The sequence below is a fragment of the Peromyscus eremicus genome, chromosome 1 (assembly GCF_949786415.1).
Source record: "Peromyscus eremicus chromosome 1, PerEre_H2_v1, whole genome shotgun sequence".
NCBI classification, from domain to species: Eukaryota; Metazoa; Chordata; class Mammalia; order Rodentia; family Cricetidae; genus Peromyscus; species Peromyscus eremicus.
The window spans coordinates 157,826,309-157,849,767 of NC_081416.1; the positions used below are offsets into that span (position 1 = coordinate 157,826,309).

The 23,459-nt window shown below is 43.6% G+C and overlaps 1 protein-coding gene across 2 annotated transcripts; it reads right to left on the minus strand.

Moving 5' to 3' along the window:
- Window positions 1-673: 673 nt before the first annotated feature.
- Znf382 (zinc finger protein 382) lies at window positions 674-9,625 on the minus strand. 2 transcript variants are annotated; one of them, XM_059275596.1, is made up of 3 exons: window positions 9,081-9,625; window positions 8,119-8,211; window positions 674-2,796 (listed from the first exon to the last, which is right to left on the minus strand). In XM_059275596.1, exons 1-3 carry the CDS (start codon window positions 9,232-9,234, stop codon window positions 1,406-1,408), a joined length of 1,638 nt encoding a protein of 545 aa, XP_059131579.1. In that variant the 5' UTR covers window positions 9,235-9,625; the 3' UTR covers window positions 674-1,405. The 2 variants fall into 2 exon arrangements, with proteins under 2 accessions (XP_059131579.1, XP_059131570.1); XM_059275587.1 differs by having other exon boundaries at window positions 674-2,799.
- Between the last annotated feature and the right edge of the window lie 13,834 nt (window positions 9,626-23,459).

Below are 23,459 nucleotides of genomic sequence, written 5' to 3' on the forward strand. Positions count from 1 at the left end.
GGTAGCTGGCCCTGTCCTGTGATCCCCAGACAAGTTTATTAGGGTACACAGTATATCACTACAGTATGATCTATAGGCCTTGGATAAAAGCTGTATTTTTCCCACTTACCTCCAATTTCAACAGTCTTGTAGATTTTTCCAGTGTTGATCAAGGGAATGCTGAATGCTTCTGTTTCTCTAGTACATTTCGAATAAGGTATTAATTGTGGCTAAAGGCAACCCCAAGTTTATTACACTACTATATTAAGATTTTGGCTGTGACTAAAAGCCTTTGTACATGCTTTTATTTACATTCCACTTTCCACCATAAAATTGCTAGAGTTACCTTCTGTTCCTGCTCATCTGTATACATGCCTAGTACCTGCAGAAGCCAGAGGAGAGTACTGGATCCTCTGGAACTGCAATTACAGCCTGTTGTGAGCCACTAAGTGGCTGCTGGGAACTATACCCGAGTCCTCTGCAAGAGCAGAAAGAGTCTCTAAACTGCTGAACCATCTCTCCAGTCCAGAATTATGTCATTTGAACCACTGTCATATGGGGGATATTTGTAGTTGTTTTCCTTCTCAGTAAAATGATCTCATGCTATCAAAAGTCAGAGTTATGTGGCAGTATCTACCAAAGCTGATTAGATCCTAAGACACAGCAATTCCACTCATGAATACACACAGAAAAGTGCATACAGGTACATTTTTATTATGACCCTAAGCAGCAAACACTGTAAAAGTCCATCAATAGGAGAATGGGTAAAAGTGATATGCTTATGTAATGGTATTCTATTCAGAATAAAAATAAATGAACTTCTGCACATGCATTCATAACTGGACTCAGACAGTGAAACAAGCTGTGAATGAAAGAACATATGGTAAACAATTCAACTTCATAAAAAGGTTTATAGTGTGTAAAAGCCAATTTACAACGTTAGAAGTCAGAACTGTGGTTAACACTGAGGAGGTAACAATTTTTATTTCATACAAACAAGTTGCATTTGGCCAATGATTTATTACTGATTTACAAGAAATATATGTACCTCATGAGACTGAAAATAAGCAACTTTGAATGGTTATAGCAATTCATCAGAGGTCAGTTTAGTCTGCTGAGTCCAGTCATAAAAAAATGAAGCTTGCGTTTTTATTTTATTGTCATTTAATTTATCCAATAGCATTTGTGTGTGTGATAGGTTAACAAGTAGTAAATGTAAGGAAGAGAACCTGAAAGCACTCAGTACTACAAAATAATCCGCAGGGCTTGGTGATGCACGCCTTTAATCCCAGTACTCAGGAGGCAGAAGCAGGTGGCTTTCTGATTCTGGTCTGTGTACCAAGTTCCAGGCCAGCCAAGGCTACCTAGTGAGACTCTGTCTCAAAAACCTAAAACACAAATAAATAAAAAAGTAAAATCACACCATTCACTGAATTCTCACGTTTTCTGCCCTGTGAGTTTTCTGGTGGGCAATGAGGTTTGACTTGCAACTGAAGAATTTTCCACACTCTTTACATTCATAGGGTTTTTCTCCTGTGTGAGTTTTCTGATGGCGAATGAGGTTTGATTTCCTACTAAAGGCTTTCCCACACTGGGGACAGCCGTTGGACTTTTCTCCTGTATGTATCCTGTAGTGAACAGTGAGAATTGCCTTCTGGCGGAAGGACTTTCCACAGTCATTACAGATGTAGGGTTTCTCGCCTGTGTGGATTCTCTGGTGGAGGGTAAGAGTTGTTTTCTGGCAGAAGGACTTCCCACAGTCAGTACAAATGTAGGGCTTTTCTCCTGTGTGAGTCCTCTGGTGGACAGTGAGGGTTGTCTTCTGGATAAACGCCTTGCCACACTCAGTGCACTGATACGGTTTCTCCCCTGTGTGAGTTCTCTGATGGTCCACGAGGTAGGACTTTTTTCTAAAGGCACTTCCACACTGCGTGCACTCATAGGCTTTCTCCCCCGTGTGTGTTTTGTGATGTCTAGTGAGGGTTGCCTTCTGGCGGAAGGACTTCCCACAGTCCATACAAAGATAAGGTTTCCCCTCTACATGTGTTTTTTCATGGAGAGTCAGGGCTGTCTTCTGACGGAAGGCTTTTCCACACTGGCTACAAACATAGGGCTTCTCGCCTGTGTGGATCCGTTGATGCTCAATGAGGTAGGACTTCCTGCGAAAGCTGTTCCCACAGTAAGGACACTGGAAGGGCTTCTCCGCCATTTGAGATCTGGGCTGCATAATAAAAACTGACTTTCTGCAAAGGAATTTGCCATATTTGTTGTATGTAGAGGATTTCTTTTCCATAAGATTATGTGGATGAATACCAAGGTCTGACTTTTCTAAAAAAGCAATTTCGTCTTTATTGTAGCTGAAGTTTCCGTCTCCTCTGTGAGCTCTATTATTTGGAAATATCATTCCTCTCATAAGGAAGGAGCTGTCATATTCGTTACATTCAAAAGGCTGTTCTGGAATCTGCACCTTCTGGCGTTGAGCCAGCTTTAGACCCCTTTCTATTTGTTTATGGAGGGTGGTTTCAGGATGAGTTTTCTCATGTTTGGAATTCAGGATTGATTTCTCCCATCCATTATCACCGAACTTCTCTCTTACAGGGTTTATATCTCTATTAATGAATTCTGAAATATTTTTCAAAACTTTCCCATCAGATTTATATTCAAATAGTGTTTTGGAAATAATATGGTTCTTGCCTGGCATAAGAGTTTTCCCATAAATATTGGTTCTCTCCTTAATTAGTTTCTTGTGGTTGATGATTACAATGGATTTAGAATGCTTGTCTTGGCAGTCTTTGAACTTCATCAAAACATCTTCATCTTCTAGGAAAGAATATAATTAATTAGCAATTCTTAAAATACACACACACACACACACACACACACACACACACACACCATGATGTCTTGTTATTATGGTTTACAAAATGAATAGAATAAATCTTTTTTGTTTTTGAGACAAGGTCTTAATGTAGATGTTGATCTTGAAGCTGCTATGTAGCCAAAGGTTGGTGACTTTGATTTCTGATCCTTCTCTTCACACACACACACACACACACACACACACACACACACACACACACCACTGCTAAGATTAAAGACGTGTGTCGTCAGCACTCCCCACTTGTAGTACTGGGGATTCAAGTCAGGGCTTCCAGCATGGTAGGCAAGTGTTCTACCAATTGATCTATATTCTTGCCCCTTAGTTATCTCCTAAGGTGGAAAACCTACAAAACAAACACAGTCCTGGGAAGCCACTGAAGGAGGAAAAAACCTTTAAAACAAAGTTGCATTTTCTTGCTGCAAATATAAGCTGCATAGGAAAAGTATAATTCATGCAAAGATAAACAAGCAAACAGCAAAGAAAGATGACGGTGAGAGGGGGCTTTGGAAAGGGGAGAGTCATACAGATAAGGTGGGCCCAGCAAGGGTAGTACGTAGTTTTTTGTTCTGTTGTGTTGAGACGGGGTTTCCCTATGTACCTAGGGTTTTTTTAAGGTAGACGTGGGGGTAAACTGCAGTACAAAATGACAGCAGGAGTGAAGCTCACAAATTATTTAGAGTGTAAAACTTACACAAGTACAATTCCACTTATCTGTACTTCTAAGAAACTGAAAATTTGTTCATATTAGTAAGTGGAGTTATATTGCCTCCCTAAGAACCTCAAACACCTCCAGGGACATGCTGTTACCCACAAAGTCTAATTGTTCTGAAACTGGAATAAAATTGGAAAATAAATTCAGAGAAGTATTTCCTGAAGTTAGAATAAAATTATTGCCCACTTAAGAAATATCTCAATGCCGGGCGGTGGTGGCGCACGCCTTTAATCCCAGCACTCGGGAGGCAGAGCCAGGCGGATCTCTGTGAGTTTGAGGCCAGCCTGGGCTACCAAGTGAGTTCCAGGAAAAAAAAAAAAAGAAATATCTCAAATACTTGTTTATTATTATTATTGTTGTTGTTATTGTTGTTGTTTTGTTTTGTTTTTTGAGACAGGGTTTCTCTGTGTAACAGTCCTGTCTGTCCTGGAACTCACTCTGTAGACCAGACTGGCCTCAAACTCACAGAGATCTGCCTGCTTCTGCCTTCCGAGTACTGGGATCAAAGGTGTGCACCGCCACTGCCTAGGTCCTGCTATTTATTTTAAATATTCTCGGGGCTGGAGAGATGGCTCAGAGGTTAACAGCACTGGCTGCTCTTCCAGAGGCCCTGAGTTCAATTCCCAGCAACCACATGGTGGCTCACAACCATCTGTAATGAGATCTGTTGCCCTCTTCTGGCCTGCAGTCATGCATGCTGTATACATAATAAACTAAATCTTTAAAAAAAAAAAAATTCTCAAAGCCACTCCCACCCCCACCCCCGTGTGTGTGTGTGTGTGTGTGTGTGTGTGTGTGTGTGTGTGTGTGTGTGTGTTATGCACACATGAATGCAAGTGATCAAGGAAGTCAGAGGCATCAGATCCCCTGGAACTGGAGGTACAGGTGTCAGAACACGGTCCATGGATGAAGCTGTGTGAGGTTTCTGAGTGCTTGCAAGAAAACAAGACAAGAGTCTTGTAACCTCTGTTCCTCCATAACGTGGGTTGTTCTTGGAATCTGCTTTCATGCCCCTCCCAGGTGTAGTAAATAGGTTTACTTCAGATTACCCATCATTTTACTCATTATTATTCATAACGTTATTTCCAAGCATGAGCTGTCCTCTTGACTGTATACAGTGTGAACTAATGTGTCCTTGCCCTTGTGACTGTCCCTTGAACTCCAGGGAACTTTGTTCACATGACCTGGCTTTAACCCTCAGAATGCCCTCAGAGTATAAATTGTCTGATACCCTGGGTAAAGTTGGCTATTGCATGGGAATTTAGTCCACCTCATTTTTAGGCTCCACTCTCCCAGGTTCACACTGCCAAATAGAACAGTGACAACAGGCAGCTATGAGCTGCCTGATATGGGTGCTGGAACTCAAACTCAGGTCCTCTGCACGAGCAATACATTCTTTTAACCTCTGAGCCATGTCTCCAGCCCCAAACAACTGGTATTTTAACATGGCTATACTATGTGAAATATTTAATTTAATCATGCTGCTTTCCTAACAAATTAAAATATGCCATTATAGTGAGAGAAATGGGCTGAAACATCTACTTGAAGTTATTCACGTAAAACAAAGAAATCTCTATTTGAGACTAGATCAGACTATTATCATTCACAGGACTTTTACAAAGTCAAGAACTAAGAGTGGAGAAAGTTCCATGGGGCTGTCGAGATGGGTCAGTGGTTAAGAGCACTGGCTGCTCTTCCAGAGGTCCTAAGTGCAATTCCCAGCACCCACATGGTGGCTCCCAACCATCTCTAGTGGGATCTGATGCCCTCTTCTGGCATGCAGGTGTACATGCAGATAGAGCACTCGCACACATTGAAAAAGAACAAAGCAAGAGTGAAGACAGTTCCTCTAGAAACAAACACGTCAGGACACCTGTGCAAGAGTGATGGGATGGGGTTCTCAAAACGGCATGGCAGCACACGCCTCTAAGAACAAGAAATGATTCTAGTCTTCTTCATTCCAGCTTCTGTTCCAAGAAGGGGTAACTCCCTGGCTCCCTTGGTCTGGAAGCAAAATAGCTGATGGGTCTCCCAGCCTAAGCTGGCCTCTGTCCTAGCTAGAGTCACTACTGTTGTGACAGAACACCATTACTGAAGCAACCTGAGTAGGAAAGGGCTTATTTGGCTTACACTTCCACAGCACTGTTTGTCACTGAAGGAAGTCAGGACAGGAACCTGGAGGCAGGAGCTGATGCAGAGGCCACGGAGGGGTGTTGCTTACTGGCTTGCTGCCTATGGCTTGCTCAGTCTGCTTTCTTATAGAACCCAGGACCACCAGCCCAGGGATGGTACCACCCACAATGGGCTGGACCCTCCCCCATCAGTCACTAATTAAGAAAATGCCTTACAGGCTTGTGTACAGCCCAATCTTATGGAGACATGTTCTTAATAGAAGCTCCCTCCTCTCTGATGACTCTAGCTTGTGTCAAGTTGACATAAAACTATCCCGCACAGCCTCAACTTGCTAGGTAACCAAAGATGCCCTTGAAGTCAGTGTTTAAACGGTATTTATTTACTTTCATGTGCACATGCACCTGAGCGCACATTTGCAGGCGGAAGGGGGAGGACAATCTGTGCGAACTGCTTCTCTCCTGCCACCACGGAGCCCTGGGAAGTGAACTCAGGTCTGCAGGCTTGGCAGCCCCTGCAGGACCTCGGCCAGCCCATCACTTCTACTTCTTCCTCCTCTACCATCTCTGTCTTGTCTTCAATTCCCTTGAGCCCTGCTATGTCCCCTTCAATCCTCTGCCTTTTCAACCACTTTTCATCCATGCCAGAACCTGCCCTCTCTACTCCAGCTGCTAAGGAAACTCCCTACCCCTCCTAGGGACACTTAAAGAACTCGGGACCACCAGAACTACCTGTGCTAAGAAACAAAAGACTCTTAGGAAACAAACAGTTTTAAAAGAGGTGGGCTCTAGAGAGATGGCCACAGGGAGGCTCTTCAAATTGATCACATTTGTCTTGCTAAGATCACACAGTGGAAGGAACTTCGGTGGAAGCATTTGTCTGGCATATGTAAAGTGCTCTGGTTCCACCCCTAGCACTTTACATATTTTTTTTCACACAACAAAGCAGATACTGTACAGAAAGGGTGGGCACACCACTGTACTGTACAGGTCCCTGGCTAACATCTTTAGGACCAAAGCTGTAAGGTGATGGTGTTGTGTCTCTGTATGTCCATGCTTGCCCGTGTCTGCGGTATCCTCACACATTAACATGCACATACACATATACACAAACGCAAAAAGAAATGAAACACTAGCTTGCAAATGCACAAGCAAAGTGTTTTCACTTCAAAAGTGCATTTTCCCGGGGTAGGGTAGGGTGTATATGTGTGTGTGGGGGTGTGAGCACATACGTGTGTGTGCGCGCGCCAGGGGTTGATACTGGTGTCTTTCCAAATTGCTCTCTATCTCCTTTTGTAAGACAAACAAACAAACACCACAAAAGACTTAAACATCTAAAACCGTGTATGAATCTTTCACCTATGAAGCTGAGTGGAAGAAAATGGTGTAGAATAGATAAAACTAATTCTAGTAAAATTCAAAACTTAGTGGGAGGAAGGTTTCAGAAGAGACTTAATGGGAATGACTGAGTTAACAGTCTTTATCTTGACTGGGATTTGGAACATGGGTCTACCTATTTGTCAGAATTGGAAGAACTATGTGCCAGACCTCTGTGTACATCATGTTGGCATTCTGTCCCACCCCTTGGGGACCCACCCTGTGTCCTGATGTAAATTCTCTTTTAAGGAAAAACCCCTCCCTTCTTCCTCCCCCACATGAGGCGTGCACACCTCCACTTTCCCTCTTTCTCTCTCCCCCCTTTCTTCTCCCCACCCAATAAAACCCTTCACTGAGTGCTGTCTGCATGGTGTCTCTGTCTCTCACCCGCCGAGGCCTGTGTACTGTATCATTACACATCATACCTACAAAGCCTATAATGGATTCTCGGTAAGATAACAGGAACCAACATACATTTATTTATTCCTTCCTTCCTTCCTTTCATTTTTTTTTTTTTTTTTTTTTTTTTTTTTTTTACGGTTCTTTGAGACAGGGTTTCTCTGCGTAGCCCTGGCTGTCCTGGAACTCTGTAGACCAGGCTGGCCTCGAACTCACAGAGATCTGTCTGCCTCTGCCTCTGAGGGCTGGGATTAAAGGCGTGGGCCACCACTGCCTGGCAGTTTTCCAGTTTTGTAACACGGCACTTCTGGAGCTCCAGATGGTGATGGTTGCAAACAAACAAACAAACATGCGAACGTAGTTCATGCCCCTGAACTACGTGCTTAAAATGATAACGATGGTGAACTGCACTCTACTGCAGTTCTAAAATGGATACCCAGACCATCGAAGCTGTCAGTGCCTGAGATTCAGCACTAGAGGATTCTCTGTTTGGGGCTTTAACAGCTGGGCAACCACCCCCCTTGGACTTCTGTTTTCTTAGGAAGCATTAGAGATCAAACCCAGCTCCTGGGGTGTCTTAGGTGCTCCAGCACTGAGCTACGTCTTCATCTGTCCCACAAACACTAATATCTATGACTCACCTAGATAGCTTTGACTTGGGAACATTCTCTCTGTCCACAGCTCTTCTCCTTGTTCCAATCTGCGGATCACATCAGGCTTTGTTATGTGAAATCCTGACAATGGAGAAAGGAGAGGAAGGAAGGGAGAGAGGGGGTGGGGGGAAGAAGAGTGAGACCTGAGCTCAACTGCTGGGACTCTAAACTACTGAGAGACACAACTTCATGGTGGCACATGGGTTATAAATTAATGTCTTCCCAAAGTTAATAATCATATATCCTGGGGCTGGAGAGATGGTTCAGCAGTTAAAAACACTGGCTGCTCTTCCAGAGGACCCAGGTTCAATTCCCAGCACCCACATGGCCACTCACAACCATCCTTAAGTTTCAGGGGATCAGACATCCCTCCTCTGCCCTCTACAGGCATCAAGCACACACATGGTTCACACACACACACACACACACACACACACACACACACACACGGTTCACACACACGGTTCACACACACACACACACAGTTCACACACACACAAACACACGGTTCACACACACACACACACACACACACACGGTTCACACACACACAGTTCACACACACACACACGGTTCACACACACACACACACACACACACACACACACACACACACACACATATCCAGGTAAAACTCTCATATATATTAAATAAAAATAAGTCCTTAAAAAACCGTATATTGGGCCAGGCATGGTGGTGCATACCTTTAATCCCAGCACTCAAGAGGCAGAGGCAGGAGGATCTCTGTGAGTTCAAGGCTAGCCTGATCTAGGTAGCAAGCCCCAGAACAGCCAGGAGGATTACACTGAGAGGCGCTGTCTCAAAAACAAAGTAATGCATTCTGCTAACAATGGAGAGTCACACCGGCGGGAGGAGACGCCCCCGTTGGTGACGTGCATGCTGCTCAAGCATGAGGACCCGATTTTGGAATTCTGGAAAGTGACACTTACCCACGGAGATGAGGTGGCCATAGTTTTCCAACATCACATCCCTGTAGAGCGCCTTCTGAGCAGGATCCAGCTGCTGCCACTCGTCCTGGGTGAAGTCCACGGTCACATCCTTGAGTGACAGGGACCCCTGTAAGGGCACACTGTAGCAGTTCATCCTGAAGTTATTGGAAATGGGTTAGAACTAAATGTTGGGGACTAGTCTGGGGATGGTCAGTGGATGAACTAGTTTTAAATTTTTATCTTTGGAAAAGATTTGTTTATTTTATGTGTATAAGTATTTGCCTGGATACAGTATGTGTGCCACATGGCTTCAGTGTCTGAGGAGGCTAGAAGAGGGTGTCAGGTCCCTAGAACTGGAGTTCCAGGCTGTTGTGAGCCTCCTGTGTGGGTACTGGGAACCAATCCAAGTCCTCTCCAAGAGCAGCCAGTGACTATTTTTGAGGGGAGGAGAGTTAAGACTTCGTCTCTCTCTCTATGTAGCTCTGGCTATCTTGGAACTCACTATGGAGACCAGGCTGCCTGTGCCTCTGCCGATGAGTATTGGGATTAAAGGTGTGTGCCACCAACCTGATATCAGCAGCCAGTACTCTCAATCACTGGGCCACCTCTCTAGCTCCTTAATTGTGCAATTTGTGCTATACACACACACACACACACACACACACACACACACACACACTCTTTCTAAAAATACATCCAGTAATATTGAGCTTTTATCTCTGTTAAAAATATAAATAATCTTCGACCACAGTTTTGTGGCCCCTGACTTACTGGTGGACCAGGATGATAAAAACCTTGGCTCTACTCATGAGCAGTTATAAAGAGAGGCAAATGAGGAACACTCACTCAGTAGGATCAAAACACAATGAGGGGAAATGCACACAGAAAATGCACCACAAAGCAAAGAAAATCTCATTCTGTAATCTGAAGCTTCACTGAACGTACAAAATTTTGAACTAAGAATAAATCCGTATTGTAGGAATAAAAGACATTAGTTTTCAAAAACGCATAGGACGCCTCTAATCTCAGCACTTGAGAGGCAGAAGCAGGTGGATCTCTGTGGGTTCAAAGTCAGCCTGGTCTACAGAGTGAGCTCCAAGCCAGCCAGGGTTACATAGTCAGACTGTCTTAAAAAAAAGAGTAAAATTTTAAATGAATAAAAATTCATGGAAGGAGGCCAGTTAGTAAACTCAAGGAATAGCAAAAGGCACAGCATGTTAGCAAACAGTCTTTGAGACCAAAAAGGCAAGAAGCTGCAGGGACGCAGACAGTGAGTACATCAGGAGTAATACTGGACCCTTTTCCTTCAAGGCACAGATCTTAAAAACGAACTCACAAATGAAGCGCCGGCTCAGTGGTTAAGAGTACTCCATGCTTTTCAGAGGACCTGGGTTTGGGTCTCAGCACCCACATTAGGCTGCTCTCAGTTGCCTTTAACTGTAGTTCCAGACACTCAAATACCTTTCTCTCCCTTCCAAGAGCACCTGCACACATATGGTGCACACATGTGTGACTCACAGGCACACACATATTCAAATTAAAATAACAATTTTTGTTTTGTTTTTTTGAGACAGGATTTCTCTGTGTAGTCTTGGATGTCCTGGAACTCAATCTGTAGACCAGGCAGGCTGGCCTCAAACTCAGAGATCTGCCTGCCTCTGCCTCCTGAGTGTGGGATTAAAGGTATGCATCACCACTGCCTGGCTAAAATAACAAATAAATGGACTTAACATGGCATCATGGCACATTTAATCCCAGCACCTGGAAGGTGGACCTCTGTGTATTCCAAGCCAGCCTGGTCTATATATCGAGTTCCAAGACAGCCAGGGCTACACAGAAAGATCATGTTTCAAAAAACTAACAAAAATTTTTAATAATAAAAAATTGACTTGATCACATTTACAACATATTCATTGTTATTGATAAACCATCAACAGGCATGAGTGGCAACTTACATAGTTGATCACTACTATTCTTGAATGCACGCTATTAGTATTTTTTTTCCTTTCCAATATATGATCTTGTATATTCTATTGCAATGCACACAGGCCTGACCATGAAGTGGGCTGGAGAGATGGCTCAGCAGCTAAAAGCACTTGCCACTCTTCCAGAGACTAGAGTTTGGGTCCCATCACCCACATCTGGAAGCTCACAACCAGCTCTAACCCCAGCTCTTCTTTTGGCTTCCACATGCAACCACATTAATACACACACACACACACACACACACACACACACACACACACACGAATACAAATTAAACATGAAGAAACATAATACAAGTTATATGGTAACATTCCTCAAAAACAAACAAATGAAACCAGAGTCTGACTCATGAAGCTGGACTGGAGGCGTGGGCCACCGTGCAGGCTACTGGAGAAGGCTGAGAATGCCTTAGGTAGGGAAGACGGTTAGGTAACCACTCCTGGAGATTATGCTGCAGATTAGTGGGCTAACGGAGGACCACCGGTTCCCACATGATGAGGTTTGAGACAACTGGTTGTAACAGCCTGGAGAAGGAAGAGGACAGCTATTGGGCTCACTGCCAAGGTAAGTATGTGAGAGCCGGGAGTGGGCAAGTGGAACAAGAGCCGAATGCAGTGGTGCATGCCTATAATCCCAGGACTCAGGAAGCAGATGCAGAAGGCCGGCCTCAGCTACACAGTGAGTTCCATACTTCTAGGACCATACAATGAAGCCCTGTCTCAAAATAAACAACAAAAAAGAAAGAAAGAAAAGAAAATCAAAACAGGAAACAGGAAATAACAGGCTGGATCACAGAAGGTCATGAAAGAAATGAAGTGTGTATGGAATGGGTAGGTGGTGACTGTCAGTGGGTAGTTTGTTTATTTGTTTGTTTCCAGGAAAGCCTGAAAGCTGTTATGTAGTTGAGGATGACTTTGAACTACTGATCCTCCTCGCTTCCCCTTCAGAACATCAAGACTGTAGACCTGTGCCTCCACGCCCAGTTAATGTGGTGCTGTGGAGCTTGCTCTGTAGACCAGGAGCTCCATGCATGCTAAGCAAACAGTCTACCAACTGGGCTACACTCCCAGCCCCTGCATGTTGAATATATGGTTCTCATGTCTGAATGGACGGAGGTATTTCATAGTTACAGCATCAAATTAAGTGTAGTCTTGCAAAGCGATTCTGACTGTGTATACAGAAAAAGAGGACATAAAAAAAAATGAACCGATTGAAACTGGGAGGAAAACCAATACTTTAAAGGTCGGTAGATGAGGAATTTTATGAAAGAAAAGTATGAAAACAGTACAAGGTACTGCCTTTGATTCAAGGACAGATTACTCCAAGAGTGGACTAGCCCATGCATTTTCTTCTCCTCCAAGTGGATGTAAAATTTTAGAAGACAGATAAAAGAAAATAATAAACCAGTAATAGTACTGAATGCTGAACAGATTTCCCCTGGCAGGTCACAGTTGGTAGGAATTCCCGGCAGACAGGAATCAATAGAAAAATTAGAGAGGAGGGGGTAAAGAGACGGCTCGGTAGTTAAGAGCACTTATTGCTCTTACACAGGACCAGGGTTCAGTTCCCAACACCCACATGGTGGCTAATACCTGTTTGCAACTCCAGATCCAAAGGATGGACACCTTCTTCTGACCTCCAAGAGCACCAGGCACACACATGGTACACATACATACACACAGGCAAAACACTCATACACGTAAAGAAATCTAAGCTGGGCAGTGGTGGCGCACGCCTTTAATCCCAGCACTTGGGAGGCAGAGATAGGCAGATCTCTGTGAGTTTGGGGGCAGTCTGGTCTATGGAGCAAGCTCCAGGACAGCCAAGGTTAATTCAGAGAAACCCTGTCTTAAAAAATAAAACGAGGGGTTGGTGATTTAGCTCAGTGGTAGAGCGCTTGCCTAGCAAGCACAAAGCCCTGGGTTCGGTCCTCAGCTCTGGAAAAAAAAAAAATAAATAAAAAAATAAAACAAACAAGCAAAAAAAGTTCTAAAAAACTTTTGTCTTTTACAAGGTCTCACTTTGGAACCCCAGGTCAAATCAGGATCCTCTTACCTGTCTCCCATATGCTGGGATTACATGTGCATCACCATGGCCAGTGGTCCAACCTCAGTTTTCTATACCAGTTCACATTCAAATGTCTACCCTGAGACCCTCACATACAGGCCATCTTTCCACAAACTAATCACGTGACCCAACAATTTTACCTCCTACCCTTGTCTGCTCCTTGAGTACTCACAATTTAGATCTCAAGTCAGTGTCAAGATAAAATGGATTCATTCAAGTACAATAATTTACTTCTCTCTAAATCAAGACAATACATTTTTATTACAGCAGTACTTCTGTAAGGAGACGGACAAAGGAGACAGTGAGCAGTCTGTGAACGGTGGCCATAAATAGAAGGTATACCTGAGGAAAGCTTAAGGTCATCTGGTTGGAATTAGGTACCAGCACTGGAATCAGTGAGGCAGGTGAACCATCTACAGGAGAAAATTGGGAAGACACCACCTTAAATATTACAGCCCAGTGCCACTTGTCTCTCCAATCAGGACCTTAACTAGAGACTCTGGCCCTAGTCTAAAAACTGTTTCATGGAAGCAAATCCTAATATCCCGGCAGCTGAAGCAGCATTACTAAGCAAATGTCCCTATTTCCTGAAAGAAAAGAAAGGAACTATCTCACCTTAGACATGGCTTTGAGACTTGTGAGAGATGAACCTCGTCGTCTGGGCTCCTCTTTTGGGAAAGGGAGGAGTCCTATAAAGGCAAAGATGGAAGGACGTGAGGAGCCAGGAAGAAACCAGGCTTAAATTAGATCTCTCGGAATAACTCGATTACATCTGCATACATTTCCACTGTTTCCACATGCCGTCTCTGGGTGCACTTCCAAAACCCAGGACAGAGGTCTGTGTAGAAGCAAACAAGTCTGGCTTTCTCGCCAAAACCAGAAACCCCATCTCTTGCTGAGCCAGGATGGATTCCGTAGAACCTGCTGCAGCTGGCAAATGCAACTTCTTGTTTTGCACTCTTCAATTTCCCATGGAACACAGGTTTACCGAACAGGTCTGGGCTGTGAGTCGGGTCCAGCACTTGCTAGCATAAGCAAGATTCTGTGTCCGATGCTCAGCACTGCCCCACCACAGCATCTTCATGTTCTCTCTGCTGACCTGTACCGTCACCAGCAGGACATGCCATCACCTTCCCAGCCCTGGTGAAGCCTTTATCAGTTATGTACTGTGGTCCAAGGTACATCTTTCTTATTGTGATAAACTTCCTTTAATACGTTTAACATTTCCCCTTTCTTGTACTCTTATCTGGTTTGTTATACCTTTGCCATGGGTATTTTCTGATTTTTTTTTTCTAGTGTTCTATCACTGAACCACTCTCAGATCCTATTTTCTGCTTAAGATGCAAATCATTTTGAGAGTCGAATAACTTTTCTTAGTTTCTCTTATTCGGCTTTGCATCGTGAAAATCTCCTGTAAACTGTGTTTAGCTATGTATTGTTTTGTATAATCAATGTCTCCTCGACTAATAGTAAATGCCATCTTTTTTTTTTTCTTTTTGATTTTCAAGACAGAGTTTCCCTGTGTAGCCTTGGCTCTCCTGGAACTCACTCTGAGGACCAGGCTGGCCTCAAACTCACAGAGACCCTCCTGCCTCTGCCTCCCGAATGCTGGAATTACAGGCGTGCGCCACCACCACCCATGATAAACATGTCATCTTTATCACTTGTTATACTACATATGCTTCAAAAGACCTGGTCATATGTTACATTTCCCCAAAGCTTAAAAATCTGGATTTTCTACTTTCTGTTTCAATCTCCTTACTGATTTGCTTGTAGTACACTATTTAAGAAACATAGTTGGGGCTGGAGAATGGTTCGTGATTAACAGCACTTGTTGCTTTGCAGAGGACTCAGTTCCAAGCACCCACATGGCAGCTCATAGACACTGGTAACTCTAGTTCCAGGAGATACCCTCTTATGACCTCTGTGGGCACCAGGCACACACATGATACAATACATACATGCAGACAAAACACTCGTGCACATGAAAATAAATAAATTTTAAAAAGTTATATCAGCATAACATATAAGCATTACTCAGTACTAACAGTTAATTCAAGAAGTAAGTACTGCATTAACACATGTTAGTAGTACAGATTCAGACACAGAAAAGAAATTACCCACTCTTTGACAATTTGCCGGCCCCCATTTGGCTAAGCAAAGTCCGAAGGACTGACTGCTACGGTGAATACTCTGGTTGGCAAAGTTATTTTAATTACTAAGATGAGGCTGTTCTTAGAAGTAAAAGCATACTAAATATTTTTTTATAATTTTCAGGAGCAGAAGAATCCACTTCCATAAATGTGTGGAAAGTGCTGCACTTCCTGCAGGCTCCCATGCAACACCATTCTTTCCAACACTGTTTTTATTGAACATTGTGCTTCCAGGTAAGTGGCCTCGCTGCTGGGAATCATGAAAATCTTACCTATTCCTCCCCAACACTAGTGCCATCATATTTTCTAAGTTCCTACTTAGAAATTTGTGAAGCAGGCTTGTTGGCTACTAATCTGATAATCAAATAGTACATAACTTCCAGGCTTGGTGGTGCACACACCACATGGAATCCCAGCAGTTGGGATACATAATGCATCTGTCTTTAAAAAAAAAAATTACACATATGTGATCGTACGGCGTACCTCAATCATTTAAATATTAAGGGTTCTACAGACATAAAACCATGAGAAACAACAGAAGAAAACGCACAATTAGTGATAACCTTACAAACATCCTTCAGAAAACCACCAAACTATAGCCCCACATGTCATTCACGACCACAGAACCTGATACAATTCCAGGCAAAGTCCCTCACAATCACGTTAACAGATCACTTTCAATTCTCCTGTCTCAAATACAAGTCACACTTAATCTAAAAACAGACGCATGCCGCAGTAACCCTATGCAAGACTCCATCATCCATCTTTCACACATCCAAGGAGATCACACTCACCACCACCACCCCCAAAAAAAACATAATCAGGATGAGTCAAGGGAGACAAACCGCAACATGCACCCCACATCCTCACAGGCAACGCTCTTGCAGCCCAGGGTCCTGTTCCCAGGGACAGAGCTTTCTTGCGCTGAAACAAGCAAACTACCCCTGTGCCCTCGGGTCAGCAGCAGTCACCCTCAGGGTCACGCCCACGGACCACGCCCGAGGCCCTGTGCTGTGGCTGAGTGTCCGGGTCCCGCTTCCTTACCCCCCAAATTACCAGGCCCGGCTCGGCCTCCTGGTTTCCTCCCGGGCCTCCCCATCTGGATTCGCTCTCTCCGACGCTCTCGGGATCGGGAGCATCCACTGCGGTCCTCTCCAGACGCCCCAGTTCTCAGCAGCCTCACCCCCTGCCGTGGCTCAGCCATCTGCGCCTGCGCACACATCCCGGGGAGTCGCATTCCCAGGAGCCTCTGGGGCAGCCCGTTAGATGCTGCGCGCCTGTCACTCGCCCTGCGCTGGTACCAATGTCCTCTTGGCTCGGCCCTGAATTACTTCCACCCAGACCTCCAGGCCGGTCCTAGATGCTCGGCTTGGGGTCACCTTCCTCTGGCGTTGTGGTCATCTTTTTTTCTTTTTCCTTTCCCTGTGGACTGAGTTGAGCTGACCCGGGTCCGAGTGGAAGCCGCGCTTCCCAGTTCCTGGAACCCGAAGCGGGCATGTGGGACTTTGGGATCCTGTGGCTGTCAGCTGCTCGCCAGGGTCTGTGTGGTCGCGCGTGGGAATGCGTGGCTGCCTCGGTGTGGGGTGTGCCCAGTGGGGAGCGCTTGACTGGTCCTGATGAGGTTTGGGTGGCAGAACGGACCGGGCTGTTTGCGATAATGTCATAGGGTGATCACTTGATCTTGTGGCAGCACTATGCATTGATCAACATGGGCCCAATGTAGTCCCACCCCCCACCCCCCACCCTTTTTTTTTTTTCAGAATATGGCAGAATTTCATTTTGACGGTTCTAGACCTAAAAGTATGTGCAGGAGATCCTCTTGAGACTGTGGAAGAGACCGTGGTGCGGCCTCTGTTGGGTTCTCACTTCAGTCTGTACACACACAGTATTACTCTGCAGGAGAGAGTAGGCGTGCAGAGATGCCAATGAGAAGTTCCGCCGTTTCTCGGAATGTGTGCACTGGGATTTCGGTCACCGCCTCTGTCATTTCACCAGATAACCACACTGCACACAGTGTAGTGAAGCGGCTGTTAAGGGGGAAGTTGACATTTGAAACTTAGAATGAAGATTCAGACTTAAATACCACAGCCTTGCGTTCAGTATGGAGCTCTTGGAATTTCTCCCAAAGCAAAGTGCAGGAGAAGACGGAGTATTGAGGTTCCAAGAATAGGATTCCAATGACCGTTTTAGAAGTCCTGTATTTATTAATGATTTTCCAATGATTTAATCCAATATGATGTATTAATTGGTCATTCAACGGAAAAAGTCAATGATAAAGCTGCATTGATTCTCTACTTTGGACCAAACAATATTCAATCTGAAAGGGATATTTAATCTCAATTGTATGGTTTATTTTGGAAAGCAAATCTTACTATCAAAAATGTGTCATTATATTGATGAAAAAAGATTTTTAAAATGCACAAGACGTTGTAGCCAAATTTCATTTGTTTTTAGTACTGTACTCTTTTTCCAACTTATCTCCTCAAACTATTCATAAGAGATTTCGTTCCCATTTCTTTAGGAAAAAAATGCTTTAAATGTATATAGGTTTTACTGTGTTTTTTTGGGGGGGATGTAATTAATAGTCTCACTGAGAAAAATATTCCATAACATAAGTTGATCTACATATTTATACTTTTAGTATTGTCACTATGATTAGGCCCTAAAGTGCTTGCTGCACAAGTGTGAGGACCTGAGGTCCAGCCTAACGCCCACATAAAAACCTGGCATGGGATGGCACGTGCTTGTGATCCCAGTGCCGGAGAAGCAGACAGCAGTACCTTTGGGGTTCACTAACCAGCCGGCCTAGCTGAGTCAGCAAACCCCAGATCTCATCAAGATGGACAGCTCCAGAGATGGGGCATTCAAGGGTGTCCACCAGCAGGCGTTCACAGACACACACACACACACACACACACACACACACACACGAAGAGAGAGGAAGGAGAAGGAGACAGACAGACAGACTTTTGTTTTGTTTTGACACAGGGCTCATGGTGTAGCTCTGGATGGCCAGGAACATTTGTAGTCTATGCTGGCCTTGAACTCAGAGAGATATGCCTGCCCCTGCCTCCCAAGCCGAAGGGTTAAAGGCATACACCACTATGCCTGGCACATTTTTAAGAGAAAAAAATTTTTGGAGATTGGTTCTTACTGCATAGTCCTGGCTGGAGCTCTGCCTGCCTCTGCCTGTGGAGTGTAGGGATTAAAGGGAAGTGCCATGATACCTAGCAGGAATATGTATTATCAATGATTTGGTATACATTGTCATTTTCTGTTTCTCCCACCTCTAAAATTCATGTGAGTTATTTAAATGATACCTCTCTAATTCTTAGTTGTGAAAGGAATTCAATCAACTAACTAGTTTTATTTTACTTCAGTGCATGTAGGAAGAAAAAGGAAATACTCTGATATTCAAATGAACCTTTTTAGTATTTACATCTTTGGGAATTATAAATCAATTTATTCATAATTACTAGGAGACCAGGAGGACGGTTATGTGAAGCAGTACTCAGAAATACGGTTTTTTAATTTTTTTATTTTTTTGCATGAATTACATTCAAGATATTAATTACACTCATGATATTAATTACATTTGTGGTATTCATTGATTGCATTCACAGTATTCATTCAATAACCATATTTATGATATTCATTACTTATATTAATTGTATTGATTTATTACATATTCATGATATTATGTCCTGATACTACTGTCCGTTTGTGGGGTTTTTCTATCACACAAAACAGAAATTCTGTACTTAGGAAATCATTGCTCTATATTCCTTCTCCATCTTGAGATAACATCTAATCTTTCTGTCTCTATGAAATTGTATATTCTATATACAGAAATATGTTTTTAAATGTTGTTTCACAGATTAAGTGACTTCCACCAAGTAATATTAATCTCCCCAAACCAAATTTCTTAGGAGATATCATTGTGTGAACAGCATTGTTGGGGCTGGAGAGATGGCTCAGTGGTTCAGGGCACTGGCTGCTCTTCCAGAGGCCCTGGGTTCAGTTCCCAGCAACCACATGGCAGCTCACAACCACCTGAAATTCCAGTTCCAGGGATTTGGAGCCGTTTTCTGTCCTCAGAGGTTTTGTACAGATGTGGTGTACAGATATACATGCAGGTAAAATATCCACACACATAAAATAAATATTTAAAAACATTTTTGATTAACTAATTTATGTGCATTGGTGTTTTGCCATCTCTCCAGCCTCTACAAGAAAAATCTTAAAAAAAAAAAAACCCTTTTAATCATGGGAGTGGCTGGAGAGATGGCTGAGTAGTTAAGAGCACTGGCTGCTCTTCCAAAGGACCTGGATTTGATTCCCAGCACCCACATGGTGGCTAACAACTGTCTGTAACTCCAGTTCCAAAGACTCTGATGCCCTCTTTGGTTTCTGCAGGAACCAGACACACACATAGTACAGAGGTATACCTGCAGACAAAACATTACATTCAGGGATCTCTTAGAAAAAGAAAAAAAGAGGGGAATATAGAAATGATGGGATGGAAGGGTAGATTGTTCAATCTACTTTAAATAATAGAATAATATTGAATCTACTATAAGGGACAACTATTGATCTCACGTATTTTGTATTTGTAAGGACTTTTGTATATTGATACAAATTTAAGGTAATATTTGTTACAACACACTGAATCAGCAACTGCAACTCCACTGTTGTAGCAGCAGTTAGGCCGCAAGAGCTGTAGCCAGAGGGAATTCTGTTCCTTCAGGCTCCAACTCTTGCAAAGCTACGAAGGGAACTTAACTAAATCTCTGTCTGTCCCTGTAAAGAATTCAAGATTCAGTGGTTGAGGTGGAATTCTGCTCCTCAGAGAGGCTGAATAGCAAGTAGCTCACCTCCTCTCCTTGCTCTCATCCTCCAAAAAGTCCTTGTGCTTCTGTCTCTCACCTGTCGCAGGGGGTGAGGGGGAGGGGAGGAGGGCATCTTTCCTTCGCCCACACCACTACATGGCGGGTGAGAGGTGTGCCCTGCTCTCCCATCTTTATACCCTCGAGGCCAGCTCATCCATGCCCCTGCAAACAGGGGCAGCTCTATTGTGCTGCCCAGGTGAGGTGTAAGACCCTCGCTCCTGAGTGCTTCAGCCAGTGAGGGCAGGACCAGTTCTCCCTACTGTTGCAGCCAGTGAGGGCCGGGGCCAATTCTGTACAGCCCTATCCTCTCAGTCTTTGGTGCTATTAGGAGTCATGGACATCTACAGAGACCATGGCTGCATCAGAGCCTGAACCCAGACATGAGTCCCAGCAACAGCCAGGCCTAGTCATCATCATGGCCTTGGGTGGCCATCAAACCACCAACCTCAGTCTACTCCTCACCACTTCCACTTCTTCAGATACGCCTCTGCCCACAGTACACGAACCATTCTCTCATTCTTCTCTCTCTCCACACCATGCTCATGATAATAGTACCTATCTCCCTGACATTGCAAGGTGCCAGGTGGGCCCTTGTTTTCTCCTCAAAGCCCGGGATAAATCACCCCAGGTCTGCATATGGGTCTCTTTGTCCTGTCATGGCACTGGTCCCTCAGTTATATTTCTTAAACAGAAACAGATCTTGCTGGGCCCTTGGGATGAAGAGACAGGAGGAGCTCTAAGAGTTTGAGGCCAGCCTGGGCTATGTATGTAGAGAGACCCTGTTTCTGTATTGCAAATTCTAATTGATCTTAGTAATAAAAACCTGGAGTCAGATATCAGGGTAAGTGCTGAAAGATCAGAAAAGTAAAGTAGCAAAGTCACCTCTTACCTCCATGACTTCTCAAACTGAAAAGGGGTCAAGCTCCTGTCTCTGCACACCTTATATTCCTTTCTCTGCCCAGCCATATCACTTCCTGTCTCCTGTCTGTACAGACCCCCAGACCTCTATGGTTAACTAATGGCTAGCTCCACCCTCTAATCTTCAGTCAAGTTTTATTTGTTAGAGCACAAATAAAATATCACCATATTTCCCCCTTTTTGTCTAAAATAAAAAGGTTATAACTAATATGAGAAAAATATCTACAGCCGGGCGGTGGTGGCACATGCCTTTAATCCCAGCACTCGAGAGGCAGAGCCAGGTGGATCTCTGTGAGTTCGAGGCCAGCCTGGGCTACAGAGTGAGATCCAGGAAAGGCGCAAAGCTAACACAGAGAAACCCTGTCTCGAAAAACAAAAAAAAAAAAGAAAAAAAGAAAAAGAAAAATATCTACAATAAGTACAATAACTATATACAGTATATACAGGCAATAAATACATCAACAATGTCTAGTTCATAAACATTTGACAAATTCAGAGAAAATACTCCATTATCCATCCTGTCTTGGTGAGTCCAAAGGGTTGCACCTAATTCACCTTCTATCCTAATTTGCATTACCAACCCAAAACTATCTGTTAAGCATGGTCATGGTTCACTGCAGAAAACTTAAACATTTCAGATGTCATATTCAGCAAATCTTGAAGAGGTTAAAGGACCATAATTTGTTATGTACATTCAGAGTACAAAAACTTAATTCCTAGTTTTCCTGATAGAGACTCAAACCTGAAACCGTACAGGAAGCTAGATGAAGCCTCTTTCTAGAAATAGTTATTAGTCTATATGACCACTAATATCATGACAAAAAGTTCATATATATATATATATATATTATAAATTTGAGATAATACTCATAGCTTAGGAAAAGTTTTAAAGAGTCAAAATAACAACCAAAGGATCATGAGATTAGTAGCAACAGAATACTCCCTAATTTCGGTTTTTCTTCTGTCCCATATCAGGTGGATCTTCTGACATGAAACATTGATTTTGGATTTTACTTTAACAAGCATGCTTGGTTTTAGAGAAGGAGAGAGCCACACTCCAAAGCCAGCTTTAATTTTCAATTGAACTGAGAGTACAAAAAGACAATTTGCATTATGTGTCTGTGGAGAACAGCAGAAACAAACATTTGGGAAGATTTATGAAATTTTATGTTGTTGGAAATGTGATATATCAATAGGCCAATTTACTTTTTTCCTTGGGACATTTTTTCTGGATGATTCATCCTTATTCTCAGATGTCTCATTTGTCCAGTGGTCTACAGATTCCTTAGCCTTCATTCTCCTGGAAAGAGAAGAACAAAACCCTTCCCCAACCCTAATTTTGGGGAGGTTCCCTTATGGCAAGTTGTATCTGATCAAATGAAAAGCATTTGTTAGTTTTATAGGTTAGTTTAGATTGAATGGCCACACTGTTTGATGAATCTTCTAATTGTTTGAATCTAATCTTTATAATATTGCGTGAGTTTCCTGAGCCCTGGAGGCAGTGATCTAGCTGTCTTATTATGGCTAAGCACTCCACTATCACTTATTTCAGCACTTTGACCAATTTCCACATTAAGTACCCTCAGCAATAAAAACCTACGTTGTTGAAGGTTGAGATTTACAATACCACTCTATGGATACAAACACATATTTAAAAGAGAGTTTGACAAAATGACCATTCAGGAAAACAGTAGTAGTAGGTTTTCCCTTAGGGCCTATGATCTCCCTAGCCACAAGCTCTTGATTAGTTTTTTGAGAAAAAGGAGCCCCTTCCTGTGTTGAAAGGGCCTCAAATCTGACCAGAAAGTAGTTGTTTACTCCCATAGGAGTCATACCTCTTTTGTCCCAGAAGGCACATTCACAGCTGAGAAAGACTGCTGACGACCCCCCCACCCCCCACCCCCCACCCCTCACCCCTCCCACCCCCCCACCCCCGGCGCCCATGCTGCACTACGAAAGCTAGGTAAGATGAGTATGTGGTATCTTCAGCAATAGGCTCTTTCCATCAAGTTCTGGTGGGCAAACAGAACAATGGGATAGCCTATATTGTTTTGGAAACCCATGGGACCTCTGTGACCAACTCATACGGAGTTATCCCACAGCTGACACTGGGATTTTTGTTTAATGGCCCATGGTTTCTGGGAGGAGAATTTCACCCATGGAGGATACCTTCAAAACCTCTCCATCCCAATGTCTTAGTCATGTTGTGAAGAGACAGTCCATTGTCATCATGGTGGCACACAGGCACACATGGTGCTGGAGAAGGAGCTGAGTTCTACATCTGGATCTGCAGGCAGCAGGAAGAGAAAGAAGCATTGAGCCTGGCTTGAGCATTTGAAACCTCAAAGCCCATCCCCAGTGACACA

Coding starts and splice junctions, on each gene's coding strand:
- Znf382 (XM_059275587.1), bottom strand. CDS start 9,234: ATGAACTGCTACAGTGTGCCCTTACAGGGGTCCCTGTCACTCAAGGAT. Junction 8,212..9,080: donor TGGCCACCTCATCTCCGTGG/GTAAGTGTCACT, acceptor CTCCATTGTCAG/GATTTCACATAACAAAGCCT. Junction 2,800..8,118: donor CCCAAGTCAAAGCTATCTAG/GTGAGTCATAGA, acceptor ATTCTTTCCTAG/AAGATGAAGATGTTTTGATG.